Source organism: Bombyx mandarina, chromosome 02 (genome assembly GCF_030267445.1).
Source record: "Bombyx mandarina strain Sakado chromosome 02, ASM3026744v2".
Lineage (NCBI taxonomy): Eukaryota > Metazoa > Arthropoda > Insecta > Lepidoptera > Bombycidae > Bombyx > Bombyx mandarina.
This window is the reverse complement of record NC_143209.1, coordinates 2,046,639-2,073,819: the sequence shown is the minus strand read 5'-3', so window position 1 is coordinate 2,073,819 and position 27,181 is coordinate 2,046,639. Positions and strand designations below refer to the sequence as shown.

The window sequence follows — 27,181 nt, the reverse complement described above, 5'->3', positions numbered from 1 at the left end:
CAACCTTGCACTACCATTTCCATACATCTCCTAGTCACATGTATGTTCTCTCTACGAATCACATGTCCATACCATGCTAACCGTCCGCTCTTTAATTTGTTTGTTTGTAAAAAACATATTGGTGGTAAGGCGTCGGTGAACCCTCATGGTTCAGTATCAGCACCCCGTCCGTTTCTGCCTTAACAAGTAACGCATGGCAATTTACATGATGGGGCAACTATGAAGCCGAGATTTGGAACTCATATCACAAGACGGGTAGAGCGACATTTACGTTGTTGATGTCTATGGGCCCTGGTCAACGCATAATTTATTTTAATCTTCTTACAAATTAACAGCATATCTAAAACATTTGTAAGTTACTAATAATATTAGCTTAGGTATTTTTTAGTAACAGCTATAAATGGCTGCAAACCATCATGGAATGTACCTGTTTTCAGAGCACAGGCTAGCAAGCCATTGAGTAGCGATGACAGCGAGACAGCAAGATGTGGTGTGCTGCGTACGCGAGTGCGTGGTACTAAGAAGCTGCCGCTGGCAACGCACACCTCCCCACATACATCCACGCTTTTTTTTCCTACCTAATCTAATGGTCTAGAGAGACTATGTCAGCGTCGCCAGGCTAGTAGGTGAGCTCACGGGGCTCAAACCTGACGATGTTGCTAACACGAACCCCAGCAAGAGCCGTGCTTTGCAGAATCTACCATCGGATCGGAAACGCGACCTATTGAGAAGATCCGGCAAGAAGAGACTCAGTGAGCTGTGTCTGTGGGTTAATTTACTCGCCGAACTCTTCGTCGCAAGCGACGGGTTCGAAAAGAACGATGACCGGTGCTTGGGGTACCTAAAAGCACCGTTAGTTGATCGGGAGGATCGGAGGTGACGTCTTTTGGCCGACGTCGACTGTTTATTATTTGGTCCGCAACATCGGCTATGTAGTTACCGGCGGCCACGATGAGAGGGTTCTCGTGTCGTGTCGCTTTATTGAAATGGCACATCCACGCATGTAACTAGCAGGCACATATAGCGACACTGATTCCAGTGTAGTGGAGTTATCAAATTTGTTATGCAATAACTGATAATAATGCACCATAAGTGTCATCTTCCGTCTCAAGTCAAAAGTATGCTTAAAAAGTATCTAACCCGACCGACCATACCAGTCACATAAAGTGACAGATACAAGAACGGATAATATCCATAAATTTTCTCGAATAGAAAAATATATGGATACCATCCATAAAAAAATAATATCGGGTGGGCCTCGTCCACCCAATAAAGCAAATAAAAGAATTTAAAACATATTCAAAAACAGTTCACAGGTTCCAATAATATACAATCGTCGTACTGAAAAGACAATGAGGATAATTATTGAATGTGGGTTTTATTGATTTTTTTCAATAATACATAATTCAATGAGATTTGTAGTAGACGCCATAATGTCAACGTCCGCAACCGCATCCTCAACAGCAACCGCAGCCTCCACAGCCGCATCTGCATCCTCCACAACCTCCACAGCCTCCGCAGCAACCGCAGCCTCCACAGCCGCATCCGCATCCTCCACAACCTCCACAGCCTCCGCATCCACCGCAGCCTCCACAGCCGCATCCGCACCCGCCGCAGCTTTGCGTGATACCGACGCAACCGTTTCCGCAGCCGTAGTCGATACAACCACAACCCGAGCTGCACATGTTGCCACAGACATCAGCAGTACCAAGGAAAGGCACTTCACCGCAGACACAGACATCACCATTGTACCTGTTCTCGGAACATATACTTAGACCAGTAGGAGCAGCCGAATTGGAACACACAGGGAAACGCTCACAACATCCACAGCCACAACCTCCACAACCGCAGCCACAACCTCTACAGCCGCAGCCACAACCGGTGCCCAAAACGGACTATGAACAAATGAAACAATTAAATATTTTTAAGTAATAATTTTAAGTCCATTTAATTCAATTTAAAGTTAAAAGACTTACCTGGGCCACGAGGGCGGTGGCGCAGACGAAGAGAATGAGTTTAGCGGCCATGTTGTTTCACTGAATGACTTCAGAATGAGTTGACTCTGAACTACATCAGCTTTTATACCGAGCAGTTTCCTAGAAAATCCGCATGCTTCATATCTAAATAGCATATAGACGTGACTTTGGAGATATTCTGAAGTTTTCGTCCTTTGGGCGGTGTAATCAGGAAACAATTACGAACACCTGTTTGATTAAAAACCAAACTATCATTGTTTCTCAACTGTTTGTCATTGAATTGTTTCTTATCTCAAGGTGAACATGATCCTTAGTTACTATATAAGAACGAAGTCTTGAAGCTTAAAGCATTCAAGATTAAGTGCCTGAATATCCAGCATCATGTTTACCTTCGCTCTTCTCCTTCTCTGCGCTCAGGGCTGTCTGATCCAAGTAAGTTTTATTTTTTAAATGCTTCCAAATGTAAGTAATTTTTTTAAACTTTAAATCGGTATGCCTCTTTTGTATCTGTTCATTGTTCTCTGATTATCATCGTACTAAAAACAGAAACATACAGGATTTCATAAATCTTGAGACATGAGGTCGACTTCTGATATTGTGTTCTCTAAGTGCTCCCTTCAATCTGGAGAACAATGTTTCCTGTCTGTAGCAGCTCTGTGCCTTCACTTTGGAAGCTGCTATTAAAAAACCTGATGGGTACATATGAGATACATTTTTGTGACATACGTACATATGTACGGTTACTCTTTGACTCCACTACTTTAAATACATTGTAACTGAGGTAGATACTTATCCGAACAAAAACAGTTTCACTGTAAAAAATTGCGCCAAGTCCACGTTTATAAAACTCATCTCAATAACATTTGCACTTTACAAAAAAAAGAAGACTTCAATAGCTTTCATTCTCTACAAAAATATGTGAAATACAAAAAAATACCAAGAAACCGTCATAAAGATGAAAAAATAAAAAAAAAATTGTTGAAAATTTAAAAATAAAAAAATAAAAATTTTATCGTACTTGGCGCGCGTCATTGAGTACCCCAAATTTTTCAGGATAAATGAACATCCTTTCAATGTTTAGAAATTTATAAGTAGGTCAACCTATGAAATGCATAAATGTAATTAATGAATTATTATTTCATAATAAGTTTTACAAAAGTTAAGTAAAATCGACATCTCATACGTATGTTATTTGAATTTTTTTCATTTCCCACTCATCTTTTATGATTTGAACTAAACACCCTCTCGTGTTCGCTTATACAAATACAAACTACTTACGAGTCGATACGTATGTATACGTTGGCTTCAAAACATTTGAAAAAATTCTCAAAGATGTTTTTCAAAGGGTAGAAAAGAATAATAAAGTTTCAGCTGAATCTAAAGGGGTCGAACGCAAAAGTGGTCGATTTGGCATATAATAGCCCATAGGTATATAGTGAGAGCTGTTGAAAATTACCGTAGTTCTGTCTCAATTTCTCATAAAACGCTAACGAGAGCGAAAAAGACAACCTGGGTAACTTTTTCAACTTTCATTGTATATTAAAGCAAAACGGTTTTTTTCTCGGGTTGAAATTCTTCCGAAAAATTTTGGGGTACTCAATGACGCGCGCCAAGTACGATAAAATTTTTATTTTTTTATTTTTAAATTTTCAACAATTTTTTTTTTATTTTTTCATCTTTATGACGGTTTCTTGGTATTTTTTTGTATTTCACATATTTTTGTAGAGAATGAAAGCTATTGAAGTCTTCTTTTTTTTGTAAAGTGCAAATGTTATTGAGATGAGTTTTATAAACGTGGACTTGGCGCAATTTTTTACAGTGAAACTGTTTTTGTTCGGATTTCATATCTTTTTGTTAAGTATTATTTTTTGCTCATTTATTACTTAATAAAAATAAATTATAAATAGTCACTCAGCTTAAAAGCTAATGAAACGCTCAATTAATTAGTGTTTTAATGTTAGGTGCCCGACTGGCATGAGACTCTCGGGTTGTCAGTTCCGGTATCGACCGGGGACGCGTGTATTCCGCTTCAGAGTCTGGCGCGCACTAATTGGGGGTGCGAATGATGCAACAGATGCGCGGGCGCGGGTAGCGCGGGGTGGGTCGTCGCGGCACGGACCTGAGTCACATTCCCTTTGGCTGCTGTTGCCCCGCGAAACGGAACGCTGCGTTACAGTGTAATAATAATCAACATCAACTTTTACAAATTTAAACCGAATTAAATTTTGTTTCAAATGTGAAGGGTAGATGACGCTGTTCTTAATTATTTCAGAATTTAAAATTAAAATCTGAAAGCCTTGAAACATCAATCCGCATAAATGTAATTTAAAAACTACAGTAAGAGGCTTAAATAAAAAGCTGAACTTAACTCAGCCTTAATTAGAATTTTCTTCGGAATTCAATAGTAAAGTTCAAGTTATTTTGATGAAATCAAAACCGAAATATTCATAGCATCTTAAACAATCACCTACGAATAAATATTAGTTATTATATTATTTATTATTCGTAGACAATCACAACGGTTTTATAGTTTTGGGAAGGGATTTTTTGTAACGCCATCTCGTAAAGTATTTCGGTATTACATTACAAAACAAAATTGTTTCTCCAACAGTAACAACAGTACTTGCTTCGGCAGTACTTAAACTAAAATACTAACAGTAACAACATTAACGTTATTTAATGTATAAACCGTTCAATAAGAACTGCAAACTATCCCCTTGAAGCTACAGTTTATGTAGGAATAATGACTTTTTGGCGGGAACGCGAGGTGTGAAGTTGTGTGATTTGTTTTAATTTGTTTATTTAGTGTTTCTTCGGGTTTAAATGTGTAATAATAGTGGTTTATTAACTGTTTAATATCTGTGAAAGTGCACAAATGTGGGAAAATTAAACAAAGACGCTGTACGTAACTTCTCGGTTTCCTCCAAAAAGTCCACTGAGATCTTAGTAAACGACCACCACCATTTTACTGAGATTATATTTCATTCCATATCATCTCATCTCATTTCATTTCATCCCATTTGATTAATGTCTCAAATTAATCATCTTCATTTCATTTCACTCCATAATATCACATTTCATTTCACTCCATAATATCATTTTTCATAAAAATATGAATATAAATTAAAATAAGACATGACTTAAAGGTCTCAGTTACCAGGTCATAAAATCCATTACAAATAGGAATAATTCCAGCGCACCCTGGCGGCCGTAGATTACCATTCTCGAATATTTATAGTCTGTGGCATGTCACTTTTTACATCGAAAAAAGTCAGGATCGAAATTTTTGAGCGAGCCATAGTTTGTGGTGATAAAATTAATAATTTCAAGTAGATTAATTGTTGTATTTGATATAACTAGTTAATATCAGTAAAATAAAGTTGTGAGTGATTGATATAATGTACAATTTAGGAACCAGAAGTACCGTAGAATTAAATAAAATTTCGCAACCTCAAACAACTGTTCTGCTCACAGTAAACACAGTCGGTAGTCTGGCGCTCCGTTTACAACGGGATTTTTGAACGGAACTTGGCGCCAGATTCTACCGAATCTGTGGATATTAATTCTACAATTGACGAAACTGGTGGGTTATGTACTGAGGAACTAAGGGGTCGTTGTTTAATTTTAATTTATGTGGTTGTTTTAGAATGCGTACGGTCAGTGCTGTGGCTGTGGATGCGGTAGTGGTTGCGGTTGCGGTTGCTATGGCGGCGAGGGCGACGGTAATGTGGACGTCTGCGGTGAACTGCCCGTGTGTGGTGAAACCTGTGTCTGTGGCCGCGTGCCCATCTGCGGTAGTGTTTGCTACGGGGGCCCTGCTTGTGCTAGTGGCTGTGTCTCTATCTGTGGACGTTGCTGCGGATGCGGATGCGGCGGTGGTGGCTGTGGATGCTGTGGAGGCTGCGGAGGCTGTGGATGCTGTGGAGGCTGTGGAGGCTGCGGAGGCTGTGGAGGCTGCGGTGGATGCGGATGCGGCTGCGGTGGATGCGGATGCGGCTGCGGAGGATGCGGATGCGGACGTAGATGTTGTTGCTGCTAAGATACTCAATAAGTTATTTATTATTGAAGAAATCAACAAAATTCAGATTCAATAATAATTTTTATTGTATTTTCATTACCGCAATTCTATTTTATTGATGTTTGAAAGTAAACATCTTTGTGTAGTAAAAAAATCTAAATAGAGCTTTCAATAAAAGCGAGTTTTATAATTTGTCTATTTTCATTAGATCTGTTGTCTTGGTAGCATTCGGCAAAGCGATAATGGCGGTTTTTAAGCCCCAGATGCAGCTAATATTTATTTACTTGCAGAAATACTTAACATGAGTTGACGAACGACTTCTACTATGAAGAAATGAGATCGTGTAATAAACATGAAACTCACAAAAATTTTAAATTTGTAATCAAATATATAGGTAGGATCATCCTACCAGTATTCTGCCACGAAGTAGATACGCATTCTGGTATGTTGGGGAGGAGCAGTCAATATGCAATACAATACAATTGAGACTCGTGTCTCAAAGTGGGCAGCTGCAATAAAAAACGGCAAATTTCTCTAATAAACCGCTCTCTCGCCTTGAAAAACAAGTAACTTATCGCACTCTTTGGAGCACGGTGCAACACTAAACAACGCTTGAACATGGTTGTGTATTAACAGCTGATCCTTGTCGTACCGCTGACATACCAAGTCCCAAGCATTATTGTAATTTTCACTGGTAAAATCTATATTTTTAATAACTAAAGCCGCGCTGCCGCGTAAACAGGACCGAAGGTAATGAAATCTCATAATATCATCATTACATTTATTATTATGGATGAGGGAAATGTAGGTATCTTTGAATTCGAGCCAACCCTGAACGCTACCATCAAAATGTGGCAAATCAATTTTGGGCAATCGAACATTTGTGTGTACCCTACCTGAACCTTCTGAGTTGGTAGTTGCTGAGAGCAGGCTTCGCGCCAGTGCCACCGTAGGATGGTATTGGTTCTCGAACTCAGACCGGGATTTAAAGTCGTCATCGGGTACGTCCAACAACGTCTCGATCTCCGTCGGTAACTTGTCGAAGTCGTTGTATAAACCCTGAATACGCTCATAACGTCCTTCCAACTCAAAACGTTGTAAGTCGGTCAAGCTAGAAAAACTACTAAGAGGTTTAATATAATTTCTGAAAATAGTAAGTTTGGCTTTAATTGCACCTCGTCGCTTAATAAGAGTATCTAAATCCTCAGAATGTTGGCTCATAATGTATTATAATAAGCCAAATAATCAGAAATAATAAGAATAATTAAATAATAATTAAAGAATATGAATGAATTTTGATTGTAAGATGAGGGTAGTTTTTATTTTGGCAAATTGAGGCGAACGTTAGGTAAAAAATTTAATGCGCTAAACGGCAAAAATATGAAGGAAGAAAGGTTGTCTGATTGGAACGAACTCACTCAGGTATGCAATCCATCCCTCGAAGTCCAATATTCACGACTCCTTGCAGCTTCAACGTAGTGAACAGTAAAAGGTCCGTCCGTTTTTAAATGGCCAACCAACGCCGACAGTTTGTTGTACAGGTTTTATTCCGGTGAGTTTTAAGCTAACAAAACTAAAGGACCATGTTACGATTGCTCTGGGGTAGACCGGTGATATATAAAATAAAAAAGTGGACTGTAGTATTTGGTTTTATGTCACTGTCACCAAGTCTCAAATCTACCGAGTGTTAACAAGACTTGATGTAAATAAGGGAGCAAGTTCCGATGGTATACCGTCTATTTTTAATGCCAGGTGCTCTTACGTATTGAGCACACCACTTTCAATAAATTTTAATTTCTGAGTTCTGGAGTATTCCCTTTGAACACACACTTGAAACACTCACTGATACCGCCGCTATTTAAGAGTGCTGACACCGACACGGTGAAGAACTATAGGCCTGTCTCCATTCTAACGGTTTTTGCTGAGGTTTTCGAAATTGTGTTGTATTCCGTCTTGTCTTTGGCATTTTAGACAAATTTTGTGCCACTGAGCAAGGCAAGATGCACAACTAATAACTTGATGCCTTTTGTCGAGGACTTGACTCGCGGTGTCTACCATGGAGATTCATTAGACACTATATGCATAGGCTTTATTAAGGCCTTCGACGGAGTTTTTGAAACAATCAAAGAACAAGTTTCTATGAACAATTTTTACTATTTCATTTACTTCAAATAATACATTAAAAATAAAAACACTTCTCAATGCTCGCATATTCCAATCAGCTTTCGGAGAGTCCTGATTGATGAGCTCAACAACACCATGTCGTCTGCATAACTGATGTTATTGACAAACGCACCGTCAACAGACAGGTGGGCGAGCAAGGATCAGCCAGGAGGGGTGGGATTTGTTAACGGCTGCCCGAGCGCCTCCAAAGGAGACCTAACAACTCAAGGGCAGCTGCTTCGCTAATGAATCTACTACCGAATCGGAATCGCGACCCGCTGAGAAGACCCGGCGGGAAACTCAGCGAGCTGATGCATGAGTTAGGTTGCACATCGAACTCTTTGTCGAGCTCTACGAGTAAGGTTACTGGGGTCCCAATTCCTAGTGTCCGAGCTAAAGGTATCTAATTTAAGGGTTATCGGATCTGATGAATCCGTAAGGACGTGTTTAGGGCATCGACGGTGACTAGCTCCTGCGTGATTAGGATTCGGGGAGTAATCGGTGGCGGTAACGACAAGGCGATTATTATGACGCATAGCCTCATCGAAGTAAAGTTTCGATTCTGACTTCATGTGGTTTCGGATTGATTCGAGGCCCAGGCCATCCACTTACTTGCGGGACTCCAGCCGTGACCAGTCGCGGGGAGGAACGGGTTCTTGCGACTCGATATCGAAAAGAGCGGTACGACAAGAAGTATTACCATGCGCGTCACTCAGGAATGTCGAGGACACCCCCAGTTGCTCAATCTCCGCATACGACCATTTTTCTCATTTACTGATCCAAGATTCTGACAAAAACTGGAGGTTTTATCATAATCGCCCAGTGTTTCGTTATAGTGACCAATAATTAGTGCACTGTTTGAGAATAGACAGAGTTCAATTGTTATGGAATTATATCTGTCCTTGTGCGTCAAATTGGAATACATCAGCTATGCCAGGGGCATCAAGCTACTATCTGAATTTTAGAAATAAATTAAATCTGACGATCCGTCCTGACATTTAAATGTGCAAATTTTTTGAAGCTAATAGGTTTTCTGAAAAATTTGTAAAGCTTCTATTGCCTATCGATATCAAATGTGACCTTGTCGCTTCAATATATTTAATAGCCACGTTTCTTCCAACCAAAAAAACTTCATCTTTTTCTCCACCTTATCCCACTAGGTGGGGTGTTACAACTAAATTTTCTCTTCCATTCTCATCAGCCGTCATCTCAACATTTACTCCTCTCTCTTTCAAATCGTCATTCACGCACGCCATCCATGTCTTCTTCGGTCGACCTCTTCCCCCTCAACCTTGCACTACCATTTTCATACATCTCCTAGTCACATGTATGTTCTCTCTACGCATCACATGTCCATACCACGCTAACTGTCCGTTCTTTAATTTGTTTGTTTGTAAAAAACATATTGGTGGTAAGGCGTCGGTGAGCCCTCATGGTTAAGTATCAGCACCCCGTCCGTTTCTGCCTTGACAAGTAACGCATGGCAATATAAAGGGTGGGGCAACTATGAAACTGAGATTTGGAAGTCATATCTCAAGACGGGTAGGGCGACATTTACGTTGTTGATGTCTATGGGCCCTGGTCAACGCATAATTTATTTTAGTCTTCTTACAAATTAACAGCATATCTAAAACATTTGTAAGTTAGTAATAATATTAGCTTAGGTATTTTTTAGTAACAGCTATAAATGGCTGCAAACCATCATGGAATGTACCTGTTTTCAGAGCACAGGCTAGCAAGCCATTGAGTAGCGATGACAGCGAGACAGCAAGATGTGGTGTGCTGCGTACGCGAGTGCATGGTACTAAGAAGCTGCAGCTGGCGACGCACCCCTTTTTTTTTTTTTTTTTTTTTTTTTTTTCGGGTAGAGGGCCGAACCTCCTACGAGGTCCCCGCGCAAAAGGGGCGCACGGGGTATGTGAGACTCAACGATCTGCATGGTGTTGTGAGCAGACCGCGGGCCCAAGGATTTTAGGACCCACCCACTAAACGACTCCCCTGCACTCTTACACCCGACGTCCGATCCCCTCCGAGGTCAGAACCCGGATGAGGTAGGGGGGCTACCGCGGTCAACACTACAACCAGACGGCGCGGCTCACCCCAAGGACGCCCAGCCGACGGAGCCTTCGACGCGAATCGAAGGCTCTGAAACGTCGGCCGTCTCGGTACGGCAGCCCGTCGGGCCGCCCAGACGGTGCCGCTGGTGTCCCGGAATACCCCGCTGGACCAGAACCAGCCTGCCGGGTCGGGACGCGATACACCGTCGACCGGTCGCTCTATTCACTCCACGGCAGCGCGCTAGAGTGCTGGTAGCGCGCCGCGCGGCCTCACCCCCTCAGGTCGCCCCTTGACCTTCACCGGGGGGAGGCCGCCACCTACAGGGTCCGGGACGTACGGGCGTATTCCCGCCTCCGGCCCTCGGCTCGACGGCGACGGATCGGTGCGGAAAGGGAAGAGCTCTCCCTCTCTCGCTCCGCCGCCTCCTTCTGCGAGATGGTGGACTCGCAGAAGTCGAGCATCGCCTTCCAGGACGCGTCGCTGCCGAGCATCGTAGCCACGACGCGCGGCAGCGAGAGGTCCTCTTCAATGACCGCGACGAGGGCGGCGCGTTGCTCGTCGAATCCAGAGCAACGCGCCAGCGTGTGTTCCGCTGTATCTTCCTCGTCGCGGTCCGCGCAGTGGTGGCACTGCGCCGTCGGTTCCCTTCCGGCTATCTTGTGCAAGTACCGGCCGAAACAACCATGGCCGGTAAGCATCTGCGTTAGCCGGAAGGTGAGGCATCCGCGGTCGCGGCCCACCCAGTCCGCGAGAACCGGGCGGACCGCCTCGACGGTTCGGAGGCCGGCCGACGGGTCCGCCAAGCGGCGAGACCACGCCTCCAGCACGGACCGCCGAGATTGGAGCCTCCGCGCTCGAACTACTCCTTCGCCGGGGCGCCCTTCCCCCCTAGAGCGAAGGTCGCTACGCCACCGGTAATCGGCAGCGAGCGCCTCCGCCTCCAGGTCCCAGGGTGGCGTCCCGGCGAGCAAGCACGCCGCCTCGAATGAGACGGTGCGGTATCCTCGGATCGCCCTGACCGCAATCGCGCGCTGCGGACGTCGCAGCGCCGCGACGTTCTTGCGGGTCACGGCGTGGCACCATACGGGAGCCCCGTATAGTGCCATCGACCGCACCACCCCCATGTAGAGGCGGCGCGCCACCTGATCGGGACCCCCGACGTTTGGAAGCAGCCGGCTCAAAGAGCCGGCCGTCGCCATCAGTCGAGGGCCCAACTTCTCAAAGTGAGCGCGGAAGTTCCACCGACCGTCCAGTTCGAGGCCGAGGTACCGAAGACCGGTCACCCCGACCCCGACGCGGACGCCTCCGATCACGAGGTGGGCACCCAGAGGCGGCGCTCGTCCCGGCCCGTGAAATAACAGGGCCTGGGTTTTGTCGAGCGCCACCTCGAGCCCCAACCGTCGGATCCTAGTGACGACGTGTGCCACGCCTGCGCACGCCAGACGGTCAGACTCCCGGTAGTCCCTCCCCGGAGCCACGACCAACGTGTCGTCGGCGTAACAAATTACGCTCAGCCCGGGGAGGGGACCCTGAATGACGCCCCGCAGGACCCAGTCGTAGCCGATGTTCCACAGCAGGGGGCCCAGGACAGACCCCTGCGCAACCCATTACGGGGCTACGTCCATCGCTCCCTCGTCTGTCCCGCCCTGCGGCTCGACAATAGCCGCGGCGGGAACTGACTCGCCGGCTGCCCTTGTTGCAGCCGGCCTCTCCTTCTTCTTTTTATTTTTCTTTCCGCCCCTCCTCGTTTTGGTAGAGGAGGGGGCGGATTTACACGCCGGGCCCCCGGCCCGGTGGTCGGCCTTCCTTTTAGCCGCGTCGCACAAGACGCAGTGCGGCACGGCTGTGGTGCAGGAGGCTGCCTTGTGCCCCGGTTGGCCGCAGCGGAAACACAGTTGCTGCGGTCCACGGTCGAGGGGCACTTGGCGAGGCCGTGGCCGATGCCGAAGCACCGAAGACAACGCCACGGCCTGCTCTCCTGCAGTTGCACGTGGGCCACTACCCAGCCCACGCGCAGCCATCCTGGGCTGTCCGAAGGCCGACCCTGTGGAGGGGTGGCCAGGAGGTTCACCGTTGCGATGGGGCAACGCGCCCACGCCGTCCGGGTTCCGGAGTACGTCGCCCGGAGCTCCCCGACTTTGACGTCGGCGAGGGCGCAGTTGCCCTGCGACGCGATGGCCGCGGCGACCTCCTCCCTCGTGGCGCACTCGTCGAGGCCCGTAATCTTCACTGGCGACGCACCCCTCCCCACATACATGCACACTTTTTTTTCCAACCTAAGCTAATGGTATAGAGAGAACATGTCAGCGTCGCCAGACTAGTAGGTGAGCTCACGGGGCTCAAACTTGACGATGTTGCTAACACGAACCCTAGCAAGAGCCGTGCTTTGCAGAATCTACCACCGGATCGGAAACGCGACCTACTGAGAAGATCCGGCGAGAAACTCAGTGAGCTGTGTCTGTGGGTTAATTTACTCGCCGAACTCTTCGTCGCAAGCGACGGGTTCGACAAGAACGATGACCGGTGCTTGGGGTACCTAAAAGCACCGTTAGTGGATCGGGAGGATCAGAGATGACGTCTTTTGGCCGACGTCGACTGTTTATCATTTGGTCCGCAGCATCGGCTATGTAGTTACCGGCGGCCACGATGAGAGGGTTCTCGTGTCGTGTCGCTTTATTGAAATGGCACATCCCCGCATGTAGCTATCAGGCACATATAGCGACACTGATTCCAGTGCAGTGGAGTTATCAAATTTGTTATGCAATAACTGATAATAATGCATCATAAGTGTCATCTTCCGTCTCAGATCAAAAGTATGCTTAAAAAGTATCTAACCCGACCGACCATACCAGTCACATAAAGTGATAGATACAAGAACGGATAATATCCATAAATTTTCTCGAATAGAAAAATATATGGATACCATCCATAAAAAAATAATATCGGGTGGGCCTCGTCCACCCAATAAAGCAAATAAAAGAATTTAAAACTTATTCAAAAACAGTTCACAGGTTCCAATAATATACAATCGTCGTACTGAAAAGACAATGAGGATAATTACTGAATGTGGGTTTTATTGATTTTTTTCAATAATACATAATTCAATGAGATTTGTAGTAGACGCCATAATGTGAACGTCCGCAACCGAATCCTCAACAGCAACCGCAGCCTCCACAGCCGCATCTGCATCCTCCACAACCTCCACAGCCTCCGCAGCAACCGCAGCCTCCACAGCCGCATCCGCATCCTCCACAACCTCCACAGCCTCCGCAGCCACCGCAGCCTCCACAGCCGCATCCGCACCCGCCGCAGCTTTGGGTGATACCGACGCAACCGTTTCCGCAGCCGTAGTCGATACAACCACAACCCGAGCTGCACATCTGGCCACAGACATCAGCAGTACCAAGGAAAGGCACTTCACCGCAGACACAGACATCACCATTGTACCTGTTCTCAGAACATATACTTAGACCAGTAGGAGCAGCCGAATTGGAACACACAGGGAAACGCTCACAACATCCACAGCCACAACCTCCACAACCGCAGCCACAACGTCTACAGCCGCAGCCACAACCGGTGCCCAAAACGGACTATGAACAAATGAAACAATTAAATATTTTTAAGTAATAATAAAATTAGAAGTTCATTTAATTCAATTTAAAGTTAAAAGACTTACCTGGGCCACGAGGGCGATGGCGCAGACGAAGAGAATGAGTTTAGCGGCCATGTTGTTTCACTGAATGACTTCAGAATGAGTTGACTCTGAACTACATCAGCTTTTATACCGAGCAGTTCCTTGAAAATCCGCCTGCTTCATATCTAAATAGCATATAGACGTGACTTTGGAGATATCCTGCAGTTTTCGTCCTTCTGGGGGTGTAATCAGGAAACAATTACGAACACCTGTTTGATTAAAAACCAAACTATCATTGTTTCTCAACTGTTTGTCATTGAATTGTTTCTTATCTCAAGGTGAACATGATCCTTAGTTACTATATAAGAACGAAGTCTTGAAGCTTAAAGCATTCAACATTAAGTGCCTGAATATCCAGCATCATGTTTACCTTCGCTCTTCTCCTTCTCTGCGTTCAGGGCTGTCTGATCCAAGTAAGTTTTATTTTTTAAAAGCTTCCAAATGTAAGTAATTTTTTTAAACTTTAAATCGGTATACCTCTTTTGTATCTGTTTATTGCTCTCTGATTATCATCGTACAAAAAAACAAAAACATACAGGATTTAATAAATCTTGAGACAGAAGGTCGACTTCTGATATTGTGTTCTCTAAGTGCTCCCTTCAAGCCGGAGAACAATGTTTCCTGCCCGTATCAGCTCATTGTAGATTATGCTACCGCTAATAATTACGTATATATTAATAATCATCACACTATTTTGTGCCTTCACCTTGGAAGCTACTATTAAAAAACCTGATGGGTACATATGAGATACATTTTTGTGACATACGTACATATGTACGGTTACTCTTTGACCCCACTACTTTAAATACATTGTAACTGAAGTAGATACTTACATAAATTCTACAATTGACGAAACTGGTGGGTTATGTACAGAGGAACTAAGGTGTCACTGTTTAATTTTAATTTATGTGGCTGTTTTAGAATGCGTACGGTCAGTGCTGTGGCTGTGGATGCGGTAGTGGTTGCGGTTGCGGTTGCTATGGCGGCGAGGGCGAAGGTAATGTGGACGTCTGCGGTGAGCTGCCCGTGTGTGGTGAAACCTGTGTCTGTGGCCGCGTGCCCATCTGCGGTAGTGTTTGCTACGGGGGCCCTGCCTGTGCTAGTGGCTGTGTCTCTATCTGTGGACGTTGCTGCGGATGCGGATGCGGCGGTGGAGGCTGTGGATGCTGTGGAGGCTGTGGAGGCTGCGGAGGCTGTGGATGCTGTGGATGCTGTGGAGGCTGTGGAGGCTGCGGAGGCTGTGGAGGCTGCGGAGGCTGTGGAGGCTGCGGTGGATGCGGATGCGGCTGCGGTAGATGCGGATGCGGCTGCGGAGGATGCGGATGCGGACGTAGATGTTGTTGCTGCTAAGATACTCAATAAGTTATTTATTATTGAAGAAATCAACAAAGTTCAGATTCAATAATAATTTTTATTGTATTTTCATTACCACAATTGTATTTTATTGATGTCTGAAAGTAAACATCTTTGTGTAGTAAAAAAATCTAAATAGAGCTTTCAATAAAAGCGAGTTTTATAATTTGTCTATTTTCATTAGATCTGTTGTCTTGGTAGCATTCGGCAAAGCGATAATGGCGGTTTTTAAGCCCCAGATGCAGCTAATATTTATTTACTTGCAGAAATACTTAACATGAGTTGAGAACGACTTCTACTATGAAGAAATGAGATCGTGTAATAAACATAAAAGTTACAAAAATTGTAAATTTGTAATCAAATATATAGGTAGGATCATCCTACCAGCATTCTGCCACGAAGTAGATACGCATTCTGGTATTTTGGGGCGGAGCAGTCAATATGCAATACAATACAATTGAGACTCGTATCTCAAAGTGGGCAGCCGCAATAAAAAACGGCAAATCTGTCTAATAAACCGCTCTCTCGCCTTGAAAAACAAAGAAACTTATCGCACTCTTTGGAGCACGGTGCAACACTAAACAACGCTTGAACGTGGTTGTGTATTAACAGCTGATCCTTGTCGTACCGCTGACATAGCAAGTCCCAAGCATTATTGTAATTTTCACTGGTAAAATCTATATTTTTAATAACTAAAGCCGCACTGCCGCGTAAACAGGACAATCCGTCCCTTGAAGTCCAATATTCACGACTCCTTGCAGCTTTAACGTAGTGAACAGTAAAACGTCCGTCCGTTTTTAAATGGCCAACCAATGCCGACAGTCTGTTGTACAGGTTTTATTCCGGTGAGTTTTAAGCTAACAAAACTAAAGGACCATATTACGATTGCTCTGGGGTAGACGGGTGATATATAAAATAAAAGAGTGGACTGTAGTATTTGGTTTTATAAAAAGAGTAAAACAAGGTGAAAACAAGTAAGTCTCGCGGGCAGCGTTGCTGCACGAAGTGACGAAGCCAGTGTAAATCCGGTACCCCGCGCCGCTGTCCTCCTCCTGGCGCCCGCGCCGCGCGATCGTCGATGTCCGTGCATCGACAATCTTTATTACATGACAATCTAGAAAAGACATCCTTTATATTAAGCACGAATTGTGTAACTGCAGTATTTATTACGTAAACATGGAAGATAACAACAAGCTTCTAAGGTTGGGAAGAGGTTTAATTAGAATAATAAGCAATTGGTTTAGTAAAAGAACAAGTGTCTTTTTAATAATCAGACATTACCCGGCCAAATTTCTCTTGAGGCACCGATGGATCGAATATCTGCAATCTTTTTATTGCCGGATTCTCCAGAGTCCAACCATTATACATAGCTTTAATGAGTCTGTTGAGTCGTCAAATATGATTTTTTTGACAAGTATTTCTGTTGTAGTGTGTAAGTTAGTAGTAAGTCAGTCAGAAGTATAGCGTTGTGCAATTAAGACGTGCATTTTATTATATCCCGCGAACCCCGCACACCGCATAGTATTGTAATTTGATTTCATTTTCAATTTAGCTGTTTTATTTAAACGAGTTTTCAAAATAAAAGAAATCAACAAATTCTTGTTCTTTTCGTCTTTAAAAATTTTATCCAACATCTCGACGCCTTCTATCATTCTTTCTACCGTCTCTTCTTTTCCACCTAAAATTGGAATTAAGCTCCCTACTTCTTTTAAGTCAAATATTTCCGCCATTGTTCGCAATGTTTGTTCTAAACTTTTAATTCTGAACTCTAATATTTTATTAAAACATGTATTTATTTTATCGTCTAATATTTCGATGAAATAGCATGACAAGTCATCTGACAACTCGGGATTACTTATGGATATTATTTGTTTATATTTTGAATATTAATTTTTACCTTCTTCTATTTTATCTAAACCTGATTTTTCTTGTCTTCCCTTAGGACCTAATTTTCTTAAACAAATTCTTATATATTCTAGTTTTTCTAATATCTTGCTTATTTCTAGTTCCATATACTTATTTCACCGTTTATCTTCACTTTTACGTGGCACTTTTTTTTTTTTGTTCACTACACTAATTCACTTATTCAGACGGCAGCTTCCTCGTCTCCGGACGCCTTAGTCTGCTCACGCCTTGTCCATCTTGCTTGTACTCTCTGGAACATCTCATTGCGTATCTCCTTGCGCATCCACTCTTTCATGCACTTTTTATAATTTTTAAGTAGAATTATTAAAATCACCAGCCCGACGATGGTTACTAGGGTGCCTAATAGGATGTTATTTGTGTGTATATGATCTTCCCTGATTGCTGTTGCGCTATTTTCTTCAGCAGCCGCGTTTTGTGTTATAATGACTTCTTTTTCTTCTTGTTTTGAGTATGATTTTCCCATTTTATTTCGTTTATATCGAACGGATATTACGGTGCAAGTGCGTATATAACTGTGCAAGTGCACGCGGCGATTTTTATCGCACGACTGGCTAGGGTCGCCATGCGGTGTGCGGGGTTCGCGGGATATAATAAAATGCACGTCTTAATTGCACAACGCTATATTTCTGACTGACTTACTACTAACTTACACACTACACTGTCACCAAGTCTCAAATCTACCGAGTGTTAACAAGACTTGATGTAAATAAGGGAGCAAGTTCCGATGGTATACCGTCTATTTTTAATGCCAGGTGCTTTTACGTATTGAGCACACCACTTTCAATAAATTTTAATTTCTGAGCTCTGGAGTATTCCCTTTGAACACACAGTTGAAACACTCACTGATACTGCCGCTATTTAAGAGTGCTGACACCGGCATGGTGAAGAACTATAGGCCTGTCTCCATTCTAACGGTTTTTGCTGAGGTTTTCGAAATTGTGCTGTATTCCGTCTTGTCCTTGGCATTTTAGACAGATTTTGTGCTACTGAGCAAGGCAAGATCCGCAACTAATAACTTGATGCCTTTTGTCGAAGATTTGACTTGCGGTGTCGACCATGGAGATTCATTAGACACTATATGCATAGACTTTATTAAAGCCTTCGACGGAGTTTTTGAAACATTAAAAGAACAAGTTTCTATGAATAATTTTTACTATTTCATTTACTTCAAATAATACATATAATACATTAAAAATAAAAACACTTGACAATGCTCGCATATTCCAATCAGCTTTCTGAGAGTCCTGATTGATGAGCTCAACAACACCATGTCGTCTGCATAACTGATGTTATTGACAAACGCACCATCAACAGACAGGTGGGCGAGCAAGGCTCAGCCAGGAGGGGTGGGATTTGCTAACGGCTGCCCGGGCGCCTCCAAAGGAGACCTAACAACTCAAGGGCAGCTGCTTCGCTAATGAATCTACTACCGAATCGGAATCGCGACCCGCTGAGAAGACCCGGCGGGACACTCAGCGAGCTGATGCATGAGTTAGGTTGCACATCGAACTCTTTTCGAGCTCTACGAGTAAAGTTACTGGGGTCCCTACTCCTAGTCTCCGAGCTAAAGTTGTCTAATTTAAGGGTCATTGGATCTGATGAATCCGTAAGGACGTGTTTAGGGCGTCGACGGTGACTAGCTCCTGCGTGATCAGGATTCGGGGAGTAATCGGTGGCGGCAACGACAAGGTGATTATTATGACGCATAGCCTCATCGAAGTAAAGTTTCGATTCTGACTTCATGTGGTTTCGGATTGATTCGAGGCACAGGCCATCCACTTACTTTTTTTTTATTTTTTATTGCTTAGATGGATGGACGAGCTCACAGCCCACCTGGTGTTAAGTGGTTACTGGAGCCCATAGACATCTACAACGTAAATGCGCCACCCACCTCGAGATATAAGTTCTAAGGTCTCAGTATAGTTACAACGGCTACCCCACCCTTCGAACCGAAACGCATTACTGCTTCACGGCGGAAATAGGCGGGGTGGTGGTACCTACCCGCGCGGACTCACAAGAGGTCCTACCACCAGTGATTACGCAAATTATAATTTTTCGGGTTTGGTTTTTATTACACGATGTTATTCCTTTACCGTGGAAGTCAATCGTGAACATTTGTTGAGTACGTATTTCATTAGAAAAATTGGTACCCGCCTGCGGGATTCGAACACCGGTGCATCGCTTCAACACGAATGCACCGGACGTCTTATCCTTTAGGCCACGACGACTTAACTTGCGGAACTCCAGCCGTGAACGGTCGCGGGGAGGAACGGGTTCCTGCGACTCGATATCGAAAAGAGCGGTACGACAAGAAGTATTACCATGCGCGTCACTCACGAATGTCGAGGACACCCCCAGTTACTCAATCTCCGCATACGACCATTTTTCTCATTTACTGATCCAAGATTCTGACAAAAACTGGAGGTTTTATCACAATCGCCCAGTCTTTCGTTATAGTGACCAATAATTAGTGCACTGTTTGAGAATAGACAGAGTTCAATTGTTATGGAATTATGCCTGTCCTTGTGCGTCAAATTGGAACACATCAGCTATGCCAGGGGCATAATAAAGCTACTATCTGAATTTGAGCAATAAATTGAATCTGGCAATCTGTCCTGACATTTAAATGTGCAAATTTTTTGAAGCTAATAGGTTTTCTGAAAAAGTTGTGAAGGTTCTATTGCCTATCGATATCAGATGTGACCGTGTCGCTTCAATATATTTAATAGCCACGTTTCTTCCAACCAAAAAAAACTTCTTCTTTTTCTCCACCTTATCCCACTAGGTGGGGTCGGTACAACTAAATTTTCTCTTCCATTCTCATCAGCCGTCATCTCAACACTCACTCCTCTCTCTTTCATATCGTGATTCACGCACGCCATCCATGTCTTCTTCGAGCGACCTCTTCCCCCTCTATCTTGCACTACCATTTTCATACATCTCCTAGTCACATGTATGTTCTCTCTACGAATCACATGTCCAAACCATGCTAACCGTCCGCTCTTTAATTTGTTTGTTTGTAAAAAACATATTGGTGGTAAGGCGTCGGTGAGCCCTCATGGTTAAGTATCAGCACCCCGTCCGTTCCTTTTTTAAAAAAAAAAAAAAACCCCGTCCGTTCCTGCCTTCACAAGTAACGCATGGCAATTTACAGGATGGAGCAATTATGAAGCCGAGATTTGGAATTCATATCTCAAGACGGGTAGGGCGACATTTACGTTATTGATGTCTATGGGCCCTGGTCAATGCATAATTTATTTTAATCTTCTTACAAATTAACAGCATATCTAAAATATTTGTAAGTTACTAATAATATTAGCTTAGGTAATTTTTAGTAACAGCTATAAATAGCTGCAAACCATCACGGAATGTATCTGTTTTCAGAGCACAGGCTAGCAAGCCATTGAGTAGCGATGACAGCGAGACAGCAAGATGTGGTGTGCTGCGTACGCGAGTGCGTGGTACTAAGAAGCTGCCGCTGGCGACGCACACCTCCCCACATACATCCACGCTTTTTTTTCCTACCTAATCTAATGGTCTAGAGAGACTATGTCAGCGTCGCCAGGCTAGTAGGTGAGCTCACGGGGCTCAAACCTGACGATGTTGCTAACACGAACCCTAGCAAGAGCCGTGCTTTGCAGAATCTACCATCGGATCGGAAACGCGACCTACTGAGAAAATCCGGCGAGAAACTCAGTGAGCTGTGTCTGTGGGTTAATTTACTCGCCGAACTCTTCGTCGCAAGCGACGGGTTCGACAAGAACGATGACCGGTGCTTGGGGTACCTAAAAGCACCGTTACTGGATCGGGAGGATCGGAGGTGACGTCTTTTGGCCGACGTCGACTGTTTATCATTTGGTCCGCAGCATCGGCTATGTAGTTACCGGCGGCCACGATGAGAGGGTTCTCGTGTCGTGCCGCTTTATTGAAATAGCACATCCACGCATGTAGCTATCAGGCACATATAGCGACACTGATTCCAGTGCAGTGGAGTTATCAAATTTGTTACGCAATAACTGATAATAATGCACCATAAGTGTCATTTTCCGTCTCAGCTCAAAAGTATGCTCAAAAAGTATCTAACCCGACCATACCAGTCACAAAAAGTGATGGATACAAGAACGGATAGTATCCATACATTTTCTCGAATAGGAAAATGTATGGATACCATCCTTCAAAAAATTATATCGGGTGGGCCTCGTCCACCCAAAAAAGCAAATAAAAGAATTTAAAACATATTCAAAAACAGTTCACAGGTTCCAATAAAATACAATCGTCGTACTGAAAAGACAATGAGGATAATTACTGAATGTGGGTTTTATTGATTTTTTCAATAATACATAGCTCAATGAGATTTGTAGTAGACGCAATAACATTAACGTCCGCAACCACATCCTCAGCAACAACCGCAGCCTCCACAGCCGCATCTGCATCCTCCACAACCTCCACAACCGCATCCGCATCCACCGCAGCCTCCACAGCCGCATCCGCATCCACCGCAGCCTCCACAGCCGCATCCGCACCCGCCGCAGCTTTTGGTGATACCGACGCAACCGTTTCCGCAGCCGTAGTCGATACAACCACAACCCGAGCTGCACATCTGGCCACAGACATCAGCAGTACCAAGGAAAGGCACTTCACCGCAGACACAGACATCACCATTGTACCTGTTCTCGGAACATATACTTAGACCAGTAGGAGCAGCCGAATTGGAACACACAGGGAAACGCTCACAACATCCACAGCCACAACCTCCACAACCGCAGCCACAACCTCTACAGCCGCAGCCACAACCGGTGCCCAAAACGGACTATGAACAAATGAAACAATTAAATATTTTTATGTAATAATAAAATTATTAGTCCATTTAATTTAATTTAAAGTTAAAAGACTTACCTGGGCCACGAGGGCGATGGCGCAGACGAAGAGAATGAGTTTAGCGGCCATGTTGTTTCACTGAATGACTTCAGAATGAGTTGACTCTGAACTACACCAGCTTTTATACCGAGCAGTTTCCTTGAAAATCCACATGCTTCATATCTAAATAGCATATAGACGTGACTTTGGAAATATTCTGTAGTTTTTGTCCTTCGGGCGATGTAATCAGGAAACAATTACGAACACCTGTTTGATTAAAAACCAAACTATCATTGTTTCTCTACTGTTTGTCATTGAATTGTTTCTTATCTCAAGGTGAACATGATCCTTAGTTACTATATAAGAACGAAGTCTTGAAGCTTAAAGCATTCAAGATTAAGTGCCTGAATATCCAGCATCATGTTTACCTTCGCTCTTCTCCTCCTCTGCGCTCAGGGCTGTCTGATCCAAGTAAGTTTTATTTTTTAAAAGCTTCCGAATGTAAGCAATTTTTTTAAACTTTAAATCGGTATACCTCTTTTGTACCTGTTCATTGTTCTCTGATTATAACCGTACAAAAAACGAAAACATATAGGATTTCATACATCTTGAGACATGAGGTCGAATTCTGATATTATGCTCTCTAAGTGCTCCCTTCAAGCCGGAGAACAATGCTTCCTGCCCGTATCAGCTCATTGTAGACCATGCTTCTTCTTCTTCGTCGCTTTCTTCATTGCTGAAGGTCGTGTCCCTGAAACTTGACCGTGGCCTATCTCGTGAGCTGTTTCCATCGCGTCCGGTCCTCAGCTTCTCGAATAGCGGTTGCGACTGGCAACCCAGTTAGAGCGGTTACTTGATCACACCAACGGCTAGGTAATCGCCCCGGGGTCTCTTTCCTTCTACTTTGCCCGTCACAATCACTTTGTCCAAGTTATCTGACCGAAGTAGCTGAAGATCCTCTGGTAACAGATTGTTGAAAGCCTGTCTCGGATGCGAAGCTGATCCAGGATAGATTTATTTGTCCTCTTGGCCGTCCACGGAATTCGGAGCATTCGTCTCCAGCACCACATTTCAAATGCGTTTATTTTCTTGCGCTCGGATAATTGTCCGGATAATTGTCCAGGACTCTGCCCCGTAGAGAAAAATTGAGAAAACTAAGGTACGGACGAGTCTCATTTTCGTGACGTTAGAGACTTTGTGATTTTGCCATATTCGTTTGAGCTTGGTCATCGCTGTTTTGGCCATCTGCGTCCTCCTCCTTATCTCTCCCTCACTGCCCCCGCGGTCGGTCAGTAAGGACCCGAGGTATATGAACTCGCTGACGAATTCTAAATCTGAAAGCTCTCCAGTTCTAGAGATTTGACTGGTCATGTCCACTTTTTTTTTTTTTTTTTTTTCGGGTAGAGGGCCGAACCTCCTACGAGGTCCCCGCGCAAAAGGGGCGCGCGGGGTATGTGAGACTCAACGATCTGCATGGTGTTGTGAGCAGACCGCGGGCCCAAGGATTTTAGGACTGGTCATGTCCACTTTTTTTTTTTTTTTTTTTTTTTCCGGGTAGAGGGCCGAACCTCCTACGAGGTCCCCGCGCAAAAGGGGCGCGCGGGGTATGTGAGACTCAACGATCTGCATGGTGTTGTGAGCAGACCGCGGGCCCAAGGATTTTAGAGCCCACCCACTAAACGACTCCTCTGCACTCTTACACCCGACGTCCGATCCCCTCCGAGGTCAGAACCCGGATGAGGTAGGGGGGCTACCGCGGTCAACACTACAACCAGACGGCGCGGCTCACCCCAAGGACGCCCAGCCGACGGAGCCTTCGAGGCGAATCGAAGGCTCTGAAACGTCGGCCGTCTCGGTACGGCAGCCCGTCGGGCCGCCCAGACGGTGCCGCTGGTGTCCCGGAATACCCCGCTGGACCAGAACCAGCCTGCCGGGTCGGGACGCGATACACCGTCGACCGGTCGCTCTATTCACTCCACGGCAGCGCGCTAGAGTGCTGGTAGCGCGCCGCGCGGCCTCACCCCCTCAGGTCGCCCCTTGACCTTCACCGGGGGGAGGCCGCCACCTACAGGGGCCGGGACGTACGGGCGTATTCCCGCCTCCGGCCCCCGGCTCGACGGCGACGGATCGGTGCGGAAAGGGAAGAGCTCTCCCTCTCTCGCTCCGCCGCCTCCTTCTGCGAGATGGTGGACTCGCAGAAGTCGAGCATCGCCTTCCAGGACGCGTCGCTGCCGAGCATCGTAGCCACGACGCGCGGCAGCGAGAGGTCCTCTCCTATGACCGCGACGAGGGCGGCGCGTTGCTCGTCGAATCCAGAGCAACGCGCCAATGTATGTTCCGCTGTGTCTTCCTCGTCGCGGTCCGCGCAGTGGTGGCACTGCGCCGTCGGTTCCCTTCCGGCTATCTTATGCAAGTACCGGCCGAAACATCCGTGGCCGGTAAGCATTTGCGTCAGCCGGAAGGTGAGGCATCCGCGGTCGCGGCCCACCCAGTCCGCGAGGACCGGACGGACCGCCTCGACGGTACGGAGGCCGGCCGACGGGTCCGCCAAGCGGCGAGACCACGCCTCCAGCACGGACCGCCGAGATTGGAGCCTCCGCGCTCGAACTACTCCTTCGCCGGGGCGCCCTTCCCCCCTAGAGCGGAGGTCGCTACGCCACCGGTAATCGGCAGCGAGCGCCTCCGCCTCCAGGTCCCAGGGTGGCGCCCCGGCGAGCAAGCACGCCGCCTCGAAGGAGACGGTGCGGTATCCTCGGATCGCCCTGACCGCGATCGCGCGCTGCGGACGTCGCAGCGCGGCGACGTTCTGGCGGGTCAGGGCGTGGCACCATACGGGCGCGCCGTATAGTGCCATCGACCGCACCACCCCCATGTAGAGGCGGCGCGCCACCTGATCGGGACCCCCGACGTTTGGAAGCAGCCGGCTCAAAGAGCCGGCCGTCGCCATCAGTCGAGGGCCCAACTTCGCAAAGTGAGCGCGGAAGTTCCACCGACCATCCAGTTCGAGGCCGAGGTACCGAAGACCGGTCACCCCGACCCCTACGCGGACGCCTCCGATCACGAGGTGGGCACCCAGAGGCGGCGCTCGTCCCGGCCCGTGAAACAACAGGGCCTGGGTTTTGTCGAGCGCTACCTCGAGCCCCAACCGTCGGATCCTGGTGACGACGTGTGCCACGCCTGCGCACGCCAGACGGGCAGACTCCCGGTAGTCCCTCCCCGGAGCCACGACCAGAGTGTCGTCAGCGTAACAAATGACGCTCAGCCCGGGGAGGGGACCCCGTATGACGCCCCGCAGGACCCAGTCGTAGCCGATGTTCCACAGCAGGGGGCCCAGGACAGACCCCTGCGGAACACCGCGCTCGACGGGGAAGCGGTACATCGCCCCACCGTGTCCGATGCACTGGATCGACCTGCCCTCGAGGTAGGAGCCGATCAGTCGGCGGAGGTATGCGGGGACGCCGTGATACTCCAGCGCCCCCGCGATCACCGACCAGGGCAGGGTGTTGAAGGCGTTCCTTACATCTAAGGATAACGCCATCGCCACCCCGCCCCGGGATACGGCTTCATCGGAGAGGGCCCGCACGCGCAGAATTGCGTCGATAGTCGAGCGGCCCTCTCTGAAGCCGTACTGCTCCGCCGAAAGATCGGGACCCGTCTCGGTCAGGTGCCGGACGATGCGGGCCGCGACGATCCTCTCGAGCATCTTGCCCGCTTCGTCCAGCAACACGATGGGGCGATAGCCCGCGGGTGAGTCCGCGGGGCGCCCGTCCTTCCGCAGAAGGACCAGTCTGCCCGTCTTCCATTTCGACGGGAACCGTCCCGACTCGAGGCACGCTTCGAAAAGCCCCCCGAGCCGGTCCCCTAGGGCCTCGAAGGCCAAGCTCCAGACCCGGCCGTGAACGCCGTCAGGGCCGGGGGCCGCGTCCTTCGCTCTCATTCTGGACACGGCCGCATGGATCTCCGCCCCCGTGATAGGGGGAGGGGGCTCCTCGGCAGCGGGAACGCTGGGGCGACGCGGAGGCGTGCCCCACGTGGCGTCCATCTGGGGGGGCTCAAAGTCCCCCCCCGCTGCAGGCGGGAAAAGCGCGGAAACAATTTCCCGCAGCTGCCGAGGCTGGAGCCGCTCGGTCACCGGGAGCGCCCACGGCTGCAGTTTTCTGCGAACCATCTTGTATGGGCGCCCGCCAGGGATCTTCGTCGAGCGACTCCAGGAGAGTCTTCATGCTCTGCTTCTTGGCCTCGCCGATGGCCAGCTGCAGCGCCGTCTGTTTTTGACGACAGTCAGCGTGCAGCCGGGCCGCCGTCTCCGCGAACGTAGCGTCGCGACGACGGCGGCGGCGGTGGCGTGCGCTCCGGCGGCGCGCCCTCACGCACTCCTCACGGAGTCTCGCGATCTCGGGCGACCACCAGAACGCACCCCCACGTGGTGCTCGGGGGCCGACCCGGGGCATGGCGGCATCACAAATGTTTGCCATGGTGCCCCGGAACCAGTCGACCTCCGCATCCACGTCCGCGAGCCGCGCGGGTTTTGGCGCCCACGCAGCAACAGCGGCCGCCTCCATCAGCAACTCCTTGTTCATCCGTTTCAAGGCCCACCTGGGGAACGAACGGGGCGCACCTTGCGGGAGCTCCTCCTCGCCGCGGGCGCCCGCGGCTGACGACGACAAGGAGGAGGCAGAGAGCTCGAATCGGACGTATCTGTGGTCCGAGAGCGTCTCCGCCCCCTCGAGTACGCGCCAGCCGCGGGTGCGGCGCACGGCGGACGGGGACGCGAACGTAACGTCCACGTGAGATTCCCCGTTCCACCGCACGCAAGTCGCGACCGTACCTCTGTTTAGAAGACAGAGGCCGGTCGCGATCGCCCACTCCGAAAGAGCCTCGCCTCGCGAATCCGTGCGGGGGGAGCCCCAAGCCGTACACTTGGCATTGAGGTCCCCCGCGACGATGACAGGGCGGGACCCGAAGCGGTGCAAGAGCACCTCGAGCCCGCCCAGAAACCGCTCGAACTCGGCGAGGCTCCTGTTCGGAGAAAAGTACGCCCCGATCACGACGGTCCCGTCGATCCTAGCCGCGACGTACCCGGGTCCCCTGGCCACCATATCCAAGGGGGGTAACGCCGCGGACTGTCTAAGTACG

The 27,181-nt window shown here is 47.3% G+C and overlaps 6 protein-coding genes across 6 annotated transcripts in view; 3 read left to right on the top strand and 3 right to left on the bottom strand.

Moving 5' to 3' along the window:
- Window positions 1–1,457: 1,457 nt before the first annotated feature.
- On the bottom strand, window positions 1,458–2,027 carry LOC114242007 (chorion class high-cysteine HCB protein 12-like). Its single transcript, XM_028173023.2, has 2 exons — window positions 1,977–2,027; window positions 1,458–1,895 (listed from the first exon to the last, which is right to left on the bottom strand). Exons 1-2 carry the CDS (start codon window positions 2,025–2,027, stop codon window positions 1,458–1,460), a joined length of 489 nt encoding a protein of 162 aa, XP_028028824.2.
- A 3,218-nt stretch (window positions 2,028–5,245) lies between these two features.
- LOC114252328 (chorion class A protein L11-like) overlaps window positions 5,246–27,181 on the top strand; it is a 124,811-nt gene continuing 102,875 nt past the window's right edge. Inside the window, exon 1 of the mRNA XM_089734717.1 lies at window positions 5,246–5,358. The gene's annotated coding sequence lies outside the window, so the exon portion shown is untranslated. The remainder of the gene's footprint in view (window positions 5,359–27,181) is intronic.
- The window catches only part of LOC149503359 (chorion class A protein L11-like), a 128,788-nt gene continuing 106,864 nt past the window's right edge, over window positions 5,258–27,181 (top strand). The window contains exon 1 of the mRNA XM_089734702.1: window positions 5,258–5,358. The gene's annotated coding sequence lies outside the window, so the exon portion shown is untranslated. The remainder of the gene's footprint in view (window positions 5,359–27,181) is intronic.
- On the bottom strand, window positions 13,368–13,942 carry LOC114241958 (chorion class high-cysteine HCB protein 12-like). Its single transcript, XM_028172962.2, has 2 exons — window positions 13,892–13,942; window positions 13,368–13,805 (listed from the first exon to the last, which is right to left on the bottom strand). Exons 1-2 carry the CDS (start codon window positions 13,940–13,942, stop codon window positions 13,368–13,370), a joined length of 489 nt encoding a protein of 162 aa, XP_028028763.2.
- LOC149503371 (chorion class high-cysteine HCA protein 12-like) lies at window positions 14,272–15,259 on the top strand. The gene is made up of 2 exons (XM_089734110.1): window positions 14,272–14,322; window positions 14,831–15,259. Exons 1-2 carry the CDS (start codon window positions 14,272–14,274, stop codon window positions 15,257–15,259), a joined length of 480 nt encoding a protein of 159 aa, XP_089590236.1.
- On the bottom strand, window positions 21,585–22,135 carry LOC149503370 (chorion class high-cysteine HCB protein 12-like). The gene is made up of 2 exons (XM_089734105.1): window positions 22,085–22,135; window positions 21,585–21,998 (listed from the first exon to the last, which is right to left on the bottom strand). The coding sequence occupies exons 1-2, from the start codon at window positions 22,133–22,135 to the stop codon at window positions 21,585–21,587; spliced, it is 465 nt and encodes a 154-aa protein (XP_089590231.1).

Bases quoted from the DNA above. Each gene is read 5' to 3' on its own strand.
- LOC114242007 (XM_028173023.2), bottom strand. From the start codon at position 2,027: ATGGCCGCTAAACTCATTCTCTTCGTCTGCGCCACCGCCCTCGTGGCC. The intron at 1,896-1,976 runs GTAAGTCTTTTA...ATTTGTTCATAG, and splicing joins CCACCGCCCTCGTGGCCCAG to TCCGTTTTGGGCACCGGTTG.
- LOC114241958 (XM_028172962.2), bottom strand. From the start codon at position 13,942: ATGGCCGCTAAACTCATTCTCTTCGTCTGCGCCATCGCCCTCGTGGCC. The intron at 13,806-13,891 runs GTAAGTCTTTTA...ATTTGTTCATAG, and splicing joins CCATCGCCCTCGTGGCCCAG to TCCGTTTTGGGCACCGGTTG.
- LOC149503371 (XM_089734110.1), top strand. From the start codon at position 14,272: ATGTTTACCTTCGCTCTTCTCCTTCTCTGCGTTCAGGGCTGTCTGATC. The intron at 14,323-14,830 runs GTAAGTTTTATT...TGGCTGTTTTAG, and splicing joins TTCAGGGCTGTCTGATCCAA to AATGCGTACGGTCAGTGCTG.
- LOC149503370 (XM_089734105.1), bottom strand. From the start codon at position 22,135: ATGGCCGCTAAACTCATTCTCTTCGTCTGCGCCATCGCCCTCGTGGCC. The intron at 21,999-22,084 runs GTAAGTCTTTTA...ATTTGTTCATAG, and splicing joins CCATCGCCCTCGTGGCCCAG to TCCGTTTTGGGCACCGGTTG.